Source organism: Myotis lucifugus, unplaced genomic scaffold (assembly GCF_000147115.1).
Source record: "Myotis lucifugus unplaced genomic scaffold, Myoluc2.0 scaffold_2200, whole genome shotgun sequence".
In the NCBI taxonomy this organism is placed as follows: Eukaryota; Metazoa; Chordata; class Mammalia; order Chiroptera; family Vespertilionidae; genus Myotis; species Myotis lucifugus.
Window position 1 is genome coordinate 14,424 of NW_005873248.1, and position 12,821 is coordinate 27,244.

The 12,821-nt window shown below is 42.2% G+C and overlaps 1 protein-coding gene across 1 annotated transcript; it reads left to right on the plus strand.

The window, feature by feature from the left end:
• Positions 1 to 886: 886 nt before the first annotated feature.
• Positions 887 to 1,759, plus strand: LOC102423981 (arylamine N-acetyltransferase 1-like). The gene has a single exon (XM_006108382.1). The coding sequence runs from the start codon at positions 887 to 889 to the stop codon at positions 1,757 to 1,759; it is 873 nt and encodes a 290-aa protein (XP_006108444.1).
• Positions 1,760 to 12,821: the final 11,062 nt, after the last annotated feature.

Here is a 12,821-nt window from a genome sequence, read left to right on the forward strand (position 1 = left end):
AAAACATGGATGGATCTTAAGGGCATTATGATGCTAAGTGAAATAATTTAGACAAATAATGTCAAATACTTTATGTTTTCACTTATATGTAAAATCTAAAAAAAGCCAACCTCATGGAAACAGAGAGTAGAATGGTGGTTGCCATGAATTAGAGGGGCGGGGGTTAGGAAAAGTGGGGTGATGTTTGTCAAAGGGTGCAAACTGCAAGCTAGAAGATAAATAAGGTCTAGAGCAGCCGCGGGCAAACTACGGCCCGCGGGCCGGATCCGGCCCGTTTGAAATGAATAAAACTAAAAAAAAAAAAGACCGTACCCTTTTATGTAATGATGTTTACTTTGAATTTATATTAGTTCACACAAACACTCCATCCATGCTTTTGTTCCGGCCATCCGGTCCAGTTTAAGAACCCATTGTGGCCCTCGAGTCAAAAAGTTTGCCCACCCCTGGTCTAGAAAATCTAATAAACAGCATCTTAACTATAATTAACAATACTATATTATATACAAAAAGAAATAAAAAGGAAGTTGGTAAGAGAGTAGATCTTAAATGTAATCACCAACACAAAAAAAGGTTACAAAATGGTGTTAGCTAATCTCATTATAGTAATCACTTTGCAATATAAATGTATCTAATCATCACATTATACACCTTAAACTTACATATCTTATATGTCAAAAATAACACAATAATGAAAACATTTCTTATTTAAAAATAAATTTAAAAAATCTTTAAAAGAATTATAATTACAGATGTTTATAACCACTTTAACATTAGCATTTGTCTGTATATACTTAAAATACATTACTATAATTAACCGACTTAAGGAAATCCAACTGCAAATGTAACAGCAAGTGTTTTTGTTTTCTTTTCCTTGCCATAGGGGATCATGGACATCGAAGCATATTTTGAAAGAATTGGTTATAAGAACTTTAGGAACAAAGTGGACCTGGAAACATTAACTGACATTCTTCAGCACCAGATCCAGGCCATTCCCTTTGAGAACCTTAACATCCACTGTGGGGAACGCATGGAATTGGGCTTGGAGGCTGTTTTTGATCAACTTGTGAGGAAGAACCGGGGTGGGTGGTGTTGCCAGATCAATCAAATTCTGTACTGGGCTTTGACCACAATCGGTTTTGAGACCACGATGCTGGGAGGCAATGTTTACAGCGTTTCAACTGAAAGATACACCAGGGCTATCATGCACCCCCTGCTGATGGTGACGGTGGGTGGCAGGAACTACATAGTTGATGCTGGGTATGGAAGCTCTTACCAGATGAGGCAGCCTCTGGAGTTAATTTCTGGGAAGGATCAGCCTCAGATGCCGTGCATCTTCCGCTTGACAGAAGAGGGAGGAACGTGGTACCTGGACCAAATCAGAAGAGAGCAGTACATTCCAAACCAAGAATTCCTTAATTCTGAACTCCTGGAAAAGAAAAAGTACAGAAAGATCTTCTCCTTTACGCTCGAACCTCGAACAATTGAAGATTTTGAGTCTCCGAATTCATACTTTCAGACATCTCCAGCATCTGCGTGTGTAAAAGACTCTTATTGTGCCGTGCACACCCCAGATGGAGTTTACTGCTTAGTGGGGTTTACTCTCATGCATCGAAGATTCAGTTACAAGGATAATATGGATCTGGTGGAGTTTAAGACACTGAATGTGGAAGAAGTAGAGGAAGAGCTGAAAAAGATATTTAATATTTCCTTGGAGAAAAAGTTTGTGCCCAAACACACTGCATCTTGTTTTACCATTTAGAGCAATGAGTAATAAAGTGGATCAGTCCCCAAAGGCAAAGGAAGTAAAAATAAATGAATGGGACTACACCAAACTCCAAGGCTTCTGCACAGTGAAAGAAACCATCAACAAAACAAAAACACAACCAGCCTAGTGGGAGAAGATATTTTCCAACAATACCTCTGCTAAGGAGCTTATATCCAAACTATATAGAGACCTTATACAACTCAAGAACCAGAAAATCTAATTGGAAATACTTTAAACAATAAAGTTAAATTTTAGAAAATGAGCAGAGGACCTGAATAAACACTTCTCCCAAGAAGACATAAAAATGGCCAACAGATGTATAAAAAAAATGCTCAAATTCAGTAGTTATTAGGAAAATGTAAATCAAAACCTTATGAAAGGGAGGGGGGTTAGTGCTGGGTGAAAAAGGTGAAGGGGTTAAGCAACAGCAACAAAACTTATAGACAAAGACAACAGCATGGTGATTTCTAGAGGGGAAGGAGGTGGGTGAGGTAGAAGAGGATAAAGGTTGATCTATGGGGATAAAAAGAGACTTGACTTGAGCCGGTGAACACACACTGTGATAGACAGACAATGCATTATAGAATCGTACTCCTGAAACCTATATAATTTTATTGACCAATGTTACCCCAATTGGCTCAATTTTTATAAAAAGAAAAAGGAAAAGATCCAAGATAGTTAATGCTGCTGAGAAATGAAGAATTATCACAAATATAAACTTCTAATTTGGTAATGAGGACATCACTGGTGACCTTAACAAGAGCATGCTCAGTGGGTAAGTGGGGATGACAGCTTGATGAAAATGAACCTACGTGAATATTCAAATAAAGAATTAGAAACAGTACTTATTAGTCAGTGAAGACTGTACTTTGTAGAGTATAAGCCCACTGGCCAAAAACAGGAACATAAAACTATAATATATTTCTGTGTGCTTACACACCAAACTCACAGCAGTGAGTTGTTCAGAGGAGGCGCTAGCTTTCTATGTAACGCTTTGCTTTTTACTTTTTTTTTTTTTTACAAGTAAAGTGCACTGGATTACTTATATCAGCCTTCAGAGACTGTTAGTATTTACCTATATCCTTTCTCTTCCTTGTGGGTACATGGCTAGATCACATTATTAACCCTTACAGCAGTTTGGTAGAACCATGTGACTGAGATCCAACCAATGGAATGTGATAACAAATGATAGGCACAACTTTCAGCCTAAACCATGAATGCTTCCCACCAGTGAGCTCACTGCTATCTTTCCCCACTGGCTGATGGAAGAGATACTGAGGACATAGAGAAAGTGGGGCCACAGATGAAAAGATCTGGGATCCCTGAACAACTGTAGGGTACAACATGGGAGGTAATATGGGTGAAAAATAAACTCTTCCTGAATTTTTCAGTGTTTATTTGTTTGTTTGTTTCAGTAGCTGGCTTCATTTACCTTAACTAATATGATAAATAAATATATAATTAAAATTATATTTTATCAGTATAAATTGGATTTATAAAAATAAAGAACTATTTTTATTATGACATAGGAAAAATGAGAATTTGGGGAAGAAGAATGAGAATTTGGGGAAGTCTTTACTGTATCTAAGTAAACTGATCAATTTATTGCTCAAAGCAGGACACTTCTGAGAATGAAAGGGGAAACCACACCTTATTATGCTAGGATAACAGGTATAAACCGGGACTGCCCCAGGCAGAGAAGCACAGTCATTTTACTCAAAAACCCATCCAAGATCTCATTATTAAGTAGAGAGTGTTTTTTCCATATATATTGCTTTAAAACAGGAGGTCAAAGGAAAGGTTATGGACCCAGAGGTCCATGAACTGGGCCCAGATCATAACCAAGGACCTTGGACTTGCCAAATCACACTGTTCTCAACCATCACAAGAACTTCGCGGAGAGCAAAGATTTGGTCCTATTCTTGTTCAATGATTGCAGCCAACCAAGGAGCCTGGTAATTGCAGGAAACTCTGATATCTGCCAGCTCTGGAGTTAGTCACTTAGAGTGGTCCCGAACATGGGCTGGGAGGCACACTGTGTTAGGAAGTCCCCACTCTACCACTTCCCAATTAGGTGACCGTGAGCAAGTTATTAACCAGTCTGGGCTCCACTTTGCCTGTAGAGTGGGAAGAAGAAGAATACTTCCATCAAAGGATTGTTACTGAGCATGCAATGAGATAAATAAGGTAAAGTGCTTTTAAAAATGCCTGGCACTGAAAACACTCCGGATGTGTCAGCCATAATGACTGCGGTTGTCAGAAACGATCTGAAATGCACATCTCATCATCCTGTTGGGTACTAGATGCATGAGTGTCCAGTGACCATAAGATGAGGACTCTTTTTTTTTAAATTTTTTTATTGCTTAAAGTATTACAAAGGGTATTACATATGTGTCCTTTTTTCCCCCGCCCTTGACAATCCCCTGGCCTCCCCTACCCCCCAGTGTCTTATGTCCATTGGTTATGCTTATATGCATGCATACAAGTCCTTTGGTTGATCTCTTACCCGACCTCCCTCCTGCCCCTCCACCCTCCCTGGCCTTCCTGCTGTAGTTTAACAGTCTGTTCGAGGCAACTCTGCCTCTGTAAGAGATGAGGACTCTTAAAGAGAGACAGGAAGTTTGAGGCCTATATAGTCATAACCCTAAGTCAATTGTTTCAACGCTGGTAGATAAAAGGAAAATGTCTCCAAAGGAGCATTTTCAGACATTTCCCAATGGACCTTGCTCTTCCTCACGTTACAGCCAGCGCATCTCTCCCCACTGAGACGGGGTGGACATGGCCTCTGTTTCCCAGGCCTGTCTGCTTTGTCTGCAGCTCTCGCCTGACTAGAACCTCTGTGCTCATGTGGGGTCCGAAGGGCTGTGAGGTCTCACTGTGTCCCACTTGATCAGCACGTAGCTTGCCCACTGCTGCCCGCCCCTCCTCCTCCAGGACTCCCAGAGCAAAGTTTCTGAGACTTTACAAACTACATTTCCCCTTTTTACTATAACAGACTTTCCTTCTACTCAACACTGTCCTTTAACATCCTCTCTCCTCTTACCACGTTCATTTCACTCTTTACTCAAGTTTCAGCACCCCTAACTAGAAGGTCCCAGAACCCACGGCTGAAAGTCAGGATTCTAAACTGATCCTGACTATCCCCAGACTCATGAAATTTGCTGCTTTTCTCAGATTGAAACCGGACACAATGGGTCTAGGCCACCTGTCACTACTGGAGCCAAATTAAGCAGAGACAGGGTTGAATCATATATGGGTGTTTATTCCAATAACGCTGGTAGTATGGGGAGAGCAGTCAGTCACCCTGAGAATTCTGCTCTGACCCCCCCTTGCCAGTTGGCTGATTATATAGGCTTGAGGGAGAAGATAGCTACATGCAGCTGTGAGCTGCAAGTGTAACAGAGAAAGCGGAGGGTAGGGTCTGTGGTTGGGCCCTCAGGAGTTCAAAGTCTGATAACAAGGTGGCTAATCTTTTATGATGTTACACAAGCTCAGCCTGTTCCTGAGGCAAACTCCTAGCGGGGGGTTGGGGGGGGGGGTGTTCGGGCACAGCAATGGAATCAAAGCATGTTCTGTCCTTGGTCTGTCCTCAAAGTCTATCTTTTATGAGTAATGGACCCATCAAGCATCTTATCTTTTTATGGCCTTGTTTCATCCTCCAGTTTCTCAGGGTCTGTAAGAAAACCTCTTACCTATAGTTAGTAAGGTGAGCAATTATTAAACAACTATGGCTCTATTCTTATGTCCTTCCCCACTCTCAACATCACTATGGTCATGTCCCCTAAACAAAATCATGTCTGAAGTAGAAATATTATTTAACAATATCTTTGAACATTTCAGTTAAAATCCAAGAAATCCAGATCATTCTGGAAATAACACAAAATTATTCAAAGCATTCACTGGAATAGATCAAATATTTATTCAAGAAATTGCTCCTTAAACTCATCTACAAATAGACATTTCAGCACTTTTCTATTTCCTAAGTAAGTATTTTTAATTTCCATTTGGGGAACACAGTTTCAAGTTGAAAATTATTCCTAGATTCTGGCTTACTGCACACTATTAAAAATAACAATAACAATTTTAACCAAATGTCAGTAATACAAAGGCATACGTATTCATATGGGGAAAACAGAAAACATGACAAAAAAATTACTCAGTAATAAAATCTCTACTTGGAGCCAGTGTCCACCATGAATGCCTTTTTCAGATGAGGTCGGAGAAAAGAAAGATTCCTTCCTCCTGCCTCTACAAAAATAAAAGTATGTTCTTCAGCAAGGAAAAAGAAAGTACGTGAGTAAAATTAACTCACAGTGGAATCTTTACACTAGACACACTAATTCTAGTGCTTATTTATTAAAAAACACAATCAGCATTCTTTCAGATAGCCTGTGTCAGTGTGAAGATGGAGCCTTCCTTCGTGTTTTCCTCATTACTACTGCCAGCCACCTCTGTATCTCTGTCCCTCTTACGGTGAGGAGAGTGCTACGTGACAGTTCATATATTTCCCTGTTTTGCTCTCCTTCCATGAAGAAAACATAGGAAGTAGTGAGATTTTGCTAGAACGTTTAGATGGCCACTCTGCTGGAGGCAGGAGAACATTCTCGAGCCCACAGAAATCCCTGTCCTATCACCCCAGCTGTTACTGCCCTCAGACACCAGGATCCATACCTTGGGTCTGACTCTCCCTTGGCCTCAAGCCTTGTGATCTCAGATTGCTGGGAGAGTTCTTGCTGGAGATTCTCATGGGTCAAAGTTCCCGGGATCAGGGGGACAATAGCTATACACGACTGAACAATCTCTGTTTCATACTTTGGGCCAAAACAGTCCAGCCCCCAAGCTGTATTATGGGATTATGTCCTTCTGAGCAATGTCTTACAAGTTCTGCTCTGCCATCTATCCTTCATTGCTGCTGTATCCTGGTGACAACAGAGGGGTGTGTCCTCAACACCTTGCCATTTACTTCACAAACAGGAAACCTGAAGGGTCAGTAGGAATGTGAAGAGCTGTGCAAACTCACCAGTACTCAGAGAAGTGCAAATTAAAACAACACGGAGCTATCACCTTAGGTACGTGAGAAGGGCAGACATGCGAAGGTTGCTAACAGAAAGTGTCAATCAGGATATGAGGAAAACGGGACTCTCTACACAAGAGGACAGTGATGCTCAGTGAAATTAAGCTCATATATGCCCTGTCCCCAGCATATCTCGTTCCTGGTATATGTCCAGGTAAAGTTCCATGTCCACCTGCAGGGCATGTGAAGCAAAGTATTCATGATACTGGTGTTGTAGGAACTGGGAGTTGAGGGCATCTAAGTGCCCTTCACCAGTGGTACTGGTAAGTTAAATGAACTTGGTTGGTTTCCTCCAAAACCAGACCCTGAGATGAGGGTTTGCACTTAAGTGGCTTCTTTGGGAGGTGATTTAAGGAAGCACCAGCACGGAGTGGGAAAGGTAGAGTCAGGGGCACTTTGGGAGTCAATAAAGGGAACATATTGGCAGGTGCCCTCAGTGAACAATAAGAACTTAATCTCACTAGAGGACATTGGTTGACAGTGTTGTCTGTGCCCCAGAGTAATCCCACCTGAGCAGGTAGAACTTGAGGGTATTTATCCTTCAACTCCCATCATCCTGGGCGGAGTGGTGGTCACAGGGGCACTAAGTTGCATCTCCATCTGCCTGCCCAAGCACAGGCCAAGAGAAAGGCCTCCCAAATCCATGCAGCAGGACACCAGAGCTATGGACTAGAACCATTAGTGCCAAAAAGAGGGCATGAAGCAACAACTGTGTCCCATAGACAGGCTTTAAGACGCAGCATAGAGGAAATGCATAAGAAACAGCAAGAGTTATACAGCAATATCATTAACGTGAATTAAAAACACAAGCAGCAACACCACGTTACTGTGGACACATCACACTCACACCATATATTCAGACTAATTTGGGACACAGGGCCTTGGGGAGCAGGGAGTGGTGAGTGGTACTGAGGATGGGGGATGACTGGCAGAAGAATAAAAACCAAGTGGCTTCATGGAGATGGATGAAGAAATGGTATCATAAATTTGGGAGAGTAATTTTTTTTTTGATTTTTTTTCCTGCCTCTTCTAGTTTAATGAATATGCTTTTCCGGGACCGAGGTAAACCCTCACCTCCCACATTACACCTAGGACATCTGGCTTCAGGCTCCCTAAGGCAAGGACTGTGTCAAATACAAGATCATCCCCCTCACCGCCTGTGTGACTTACGGCCCATCAGATAAGGTAGCCTCCATCCTCTCCAATGAATACATTTGAACAGGAGGCACAGGACAGCCTAAGGCCCCACAACTACATTTCCCAGAGATCCCTGTGTGACTCCAGGGAGGGGCTGTTTCCCAAAACTTCCTGTACTGACCTCAAGTGGGAGGAGTAAAGTCAGTCTAGTTCCTGGTGTGGGTCCTAGTTGAACTCAGGTAAGTGACTCTTTTTAGCTTTGAAATGGGGGCTTTTTCCTATCTAAAATGTGAGTCCAGGAGGCCAGATACTACAGTGCGCTTGAATTCCAAGTCCAGAGGTTGTTCAAAAGGTAGGTGACACCTACTTAGAATCCTTACGCTGTAAGGACTGTACATGTGAAGATAATGGACCCTTGATTCACACTGTCTGTGCCCACAGCAGCAGGTGCCCACAGCAGCACCTGCTGGGCTCTTTTTTGGTAACCTGCTTTTTCCCTGCCCCAGGGCCCTCATTTTAGTTTCTCACAAAACGGCTGACCCCACCTTCTCTCACTCAAAAATAGTAACAACTTCCTGTCAATTATCTAATGTATCCTGCCCAGAGACTTATTTCTTGGCCTTTTATGGGTTTTAAAAGTTCAGAGCCAACTTTAAAAAATACGCTGATATCAACTGCACGTCTGAGTTTGTCTGAGTTTCTGCTTTCCTTAGGAGTGGGAAAATCAAAATAAAAAAACAAACACACTCGAAACTCCCCTGTTACAGCTGATCTCCACCCGTGGGACTCTCTGGGCCACCTCACAGGCTCTCAAAACACCAAGCAGAGTTGAAGGAGGGTGTGTGGGTGAGGGTTGCCCGACAACCTCTTTCTCATCCGGAAAATCACTGGGCTGGCCACTTGCGCCTGGGACTGAAGTAGGTTGTAGTGTCCTTACAGTGGGTCTCAGAGCCGAAATAAAAGGAAAGGGAAGGGAAGAAAGGGCAGGAAGAGGAGGGGAGGGGGAAGGGAAACGGAGAGGAGAAGAAAACAGCACAGGCAAGAAAAGCCACTCAGAAACACTCCTTAAAATTCTTCTAATCAACTTAGCAATTCCATTCCTTGGTATAAACACAAAATCATTGAAAACACATACTGTACTGAAAAATGTACTTGAACACATTCACAGCGGCACTATTCACAACAGTCAAAGGTGGAAACAAGCCAGATGCTCATCAAGGAAGGAAGAGACAAAGGAAAATAGGGAGTCCATACCATGGAACATTACTCAGTCATAAAAGGGAATGAAGTATTGACATGTGTCACACAATAAGTGAACCTTGGAAACGTTATGCTAAATGAAAGGAGGCAGCCACAAAATGTGCCATGTTATATGATTATGTTTTTGTGAAATATCCGGAATAGATAAATCCAAAGAGACTGAACGTAGAGTGGTGGCTGCCAGGGGCTGGAGGGAATGGGGAGTAACTGCTCAGTGGGTATGGGGCTACATTTCCTGCTAATGAGATATTTTTAAACTAGATAGAAGTGGTGATTGCACAAAATTGTGAATGTACCAAATGGTACATCTGTTCACTTTATCAGGGTTAGTTTTATATTATGTGACCTTCACATCAGATATTTTAAAAAGTCTATTCAGAAATGCCAGGAATCCCGGGAGTGGGGTTGACAATTTCACCCCAGTCCAGAAGTGTACTGTGCGGCTTGTAGCCTTGGGGTGGCGACAGCATTTCTCCTCCTTCCCCAGGTCCTCATTTCAGTTCCTCAAGCACAAAACAGGGCGTCCACTCCTCCCCTCAAAAGGAAATTTTTAAATTGTCAACTCTCTGTTGTCCAGAGACTTTTTGCTTGGCCTTTACCATCTTCAGCTGAGCAGCTGTTTCTGTGGACTGGCTCTCGGGCCTGCTCCCGGGACCTGCCTGACCTCTGCAGGCATTCACCCAGTGGGGGGGCTGAGAGGCAAGCTCAGTGCACCATGGCCTGTTGAACGATGGCCTCTGAGCAGGACTAGCCTAGCAACTTCCCTTTCCATCCAGAAGTCAAACAGCTGGCCACTTGCCCATGGGAAGGGAGGTAGGTGATAGTGTCATTCCACTGAAATGCCAGCCTTCGCTGGGACAGAGAAAAGGAAAGGGATAGAAAAAGAAAAGAAAACAAATACCCACAAAGAAAGTCACTCACTATCACTCCTCAAAATTCTATTCTGCACCAGAAATCTAGACAGTAGGTATATTTCAATCCATAATTGAACTTGTGGTGCCTATAGCCTTGAGGTACGACAGCACCATCTCATGGGTGAACTAGCTTTGGATCAATCTGTTTTTAATTTTTCCATTTTAGGTTCTTGCCTACAAATTTATTTGGGGAAAGACTAGGACTTTCTTTAAAAACAACACAAAACTGAAAACCACTGTTGTCCATGAAAGATGTAGAGATCCTAGAGACTGGGAACTGATCAGTAAGTTCTTCAGATCAACCTATTTTCCAAGGGTACATCAAAAAGGTAATTTGTAATTAAAGTACCATGTCACTAGGACAAATTACAGCAGTCAGTTCAATAAAGCAACAAGGATCCATTTGACCCACAGAAGAAAGCAAGTCTCTTCTGCCTGATATTCAAGGCCCTCTGAAGCTGCCTGTGCATCTACCTTTCTTTTGCACGACTCTCCAGAATGACCACTGATGTGTCTTTTTTTTTTTTAAATATATTTTATTGATTTTTTACAGAGAGGAAGGGAGAGAGATAGAGAGTTAGAAACATCGATGAGAGAGAAACATCGATCAGCTGCCTCCTGCACATCTCCTACTGGGGATGTGCCCGCAACCCAGGTACATGCCCCTGACCGGAATCAAACCTGGGACCTTTCAGTCCGCAGGCCGACGCTCTATCCACTGAGCCAAACCGGTTTCGGCACCACTGATGTGTCTTAAGTCAGGTTCCCCAGAATCAGACACTGAGACAAGGATCCATGTGCAAGTGACTTGTTAGGGAAGTGCCCCGGGGAGAAACCCAGTTTCAGCCTGGATGTGAGTTCTAACTCAAAATGTGTCCCGACTCCAGGCAAGGTGGCTGGACTTTCAAAACCTCCCACCAGTCACTCATTGACTCAGAGCTGCCCTGGCAGGATATGCATTCCCTGGCCCATCCAACCCTCTGCAGTGGAAGGCAAAGCAGCTCCAGGAGCCCACAAGGGGTCCTCCACAGAGAATCTAGGGCAGTGGTTTTCAACCTTCCTAATGCCGCGACCCTTTAATACAGTTCCTCATGTTGTGGTGACCCCCAATTTCATTGTTACAAATTGAACATAATTAAAGTATAGTGATTAATCACAAAAACAATATGTAATTATGTATGTGTTTTCCGGTGGTCTTAGGCATCCCCTGTGAAAGGTCTTTCGACTCCCAAAGGGGTCGCGACCCACAGGTTGAGAACCGCTGACCTAGGGTTCAGGTCCTTAAGCATAAGGACACAGAAGCCAGGCCAGGGGCACAGTGAAATGGTAAAAGACATCTGAAGGGATCTGAGTGGAACACACAGCCTCACACTAAACTCAGTCCTGAATCTTCACCAATCCCATGTGCCCTCTCTGAGTACACTGAGCATGCTCTATTCCTTACTGCACTGTACCTATGGTGGAGGCCAATAGGTCTAATGGGTTTCATGTATCACATTTTTTTCAAAAGTTTTTTTTTTTAATTTTCTTTATCCATAATTCTTGTAACTTTTCTACTCTTTGCTCTATAATAAAAGGAGTCAGTGTTGACCATGGATCCTTTGTTGTGGCCTCTCTCTTCCTTATTTTCATTTTGATTCATACTTCATTGGCCAATTAGGAGGTAACAATTTATCAGGGTAGCTCATCCTTCATGGGTTCCTCAAATTCTTTCATCTTTGAGATTGTTTTCATATTCAGGATGCCTTTTGTGATGAAATGAAATCCTATCTGAGAAAAGTATTTGGGGATCAGACTCTCCTCTTAACATAGTAACATATTGCTGTGGAGTATTCTGACGCCAGCCTGCTGGTTTCTCCCTTAAAAAGTGTTTGTTTTCTACCAAATACCCAAGTAGTTTGCTTCAACTTTGAATTTCAATAATTTAACCAGAATATATCTCAGTGTTGAGCAATGAATCAAACTTTTCCAGAATTTTGCTGTTTTTCAGATTTAATTTTTGCTTTAGTTCAGGAAAATATTTTGTTATTTTTATATACAGTTTCTAATTGTTCATTTTGAGTTTTCTTCTTCAGAAGCACCAATTTGCTTTTCTCTTGGCTTTTTTCGAATTGTTTAATGGCTTTATCTTCCCATTGATTGTTACTATGAGAACCAAGTTTTTCTTCTACATATGTCATTTGATATCACTGTATTACAATAGTAGTAGTAAACAAGACTTATGATTGTAGATAGTTATATTGACTGTTTTAGTTACACATTTAAAATACATTAATTGTAATTCGGCTAATCAATGAAATCCAAGTGGAAAAATAACACTATGTGTTTTTGTTCTCTTTTCCTTGCCATAGGGGATCATGGACATCGAAGCATATTTTGAAAGAATTGGTTATAAGAACTCTAGGAACAAATTGGACCTGGAAACATTAACTGACATTTTTCAGCACCAGATCCAGGCCATTCCCTTTGAGAACCTTAACATCCATGGTGGGGAACGGATGGAATTGGGCTTGGAGGCCATTTTTGACCAAGTTGTGAGGAAGAACCGGGGTGGGTGGTGTTGACAGATCAATCAAATTCTGTACTGGGCTCTGACCACAATGGGCTTTGAGACCACAATGCTGGGAGGGTATGTTTACAGCACTCCCGCTGACAAATACAGCAGTGCCAT

Excerpts from the sequence above, each read along its gene's own strand:
- LOC102423981 (XM_006108382.1), top strand. The coding sequence starts at position 887 with ATGGACATCGAAGCATATTTTGAAAGAATTGGTTATAAGAACTTTAGG.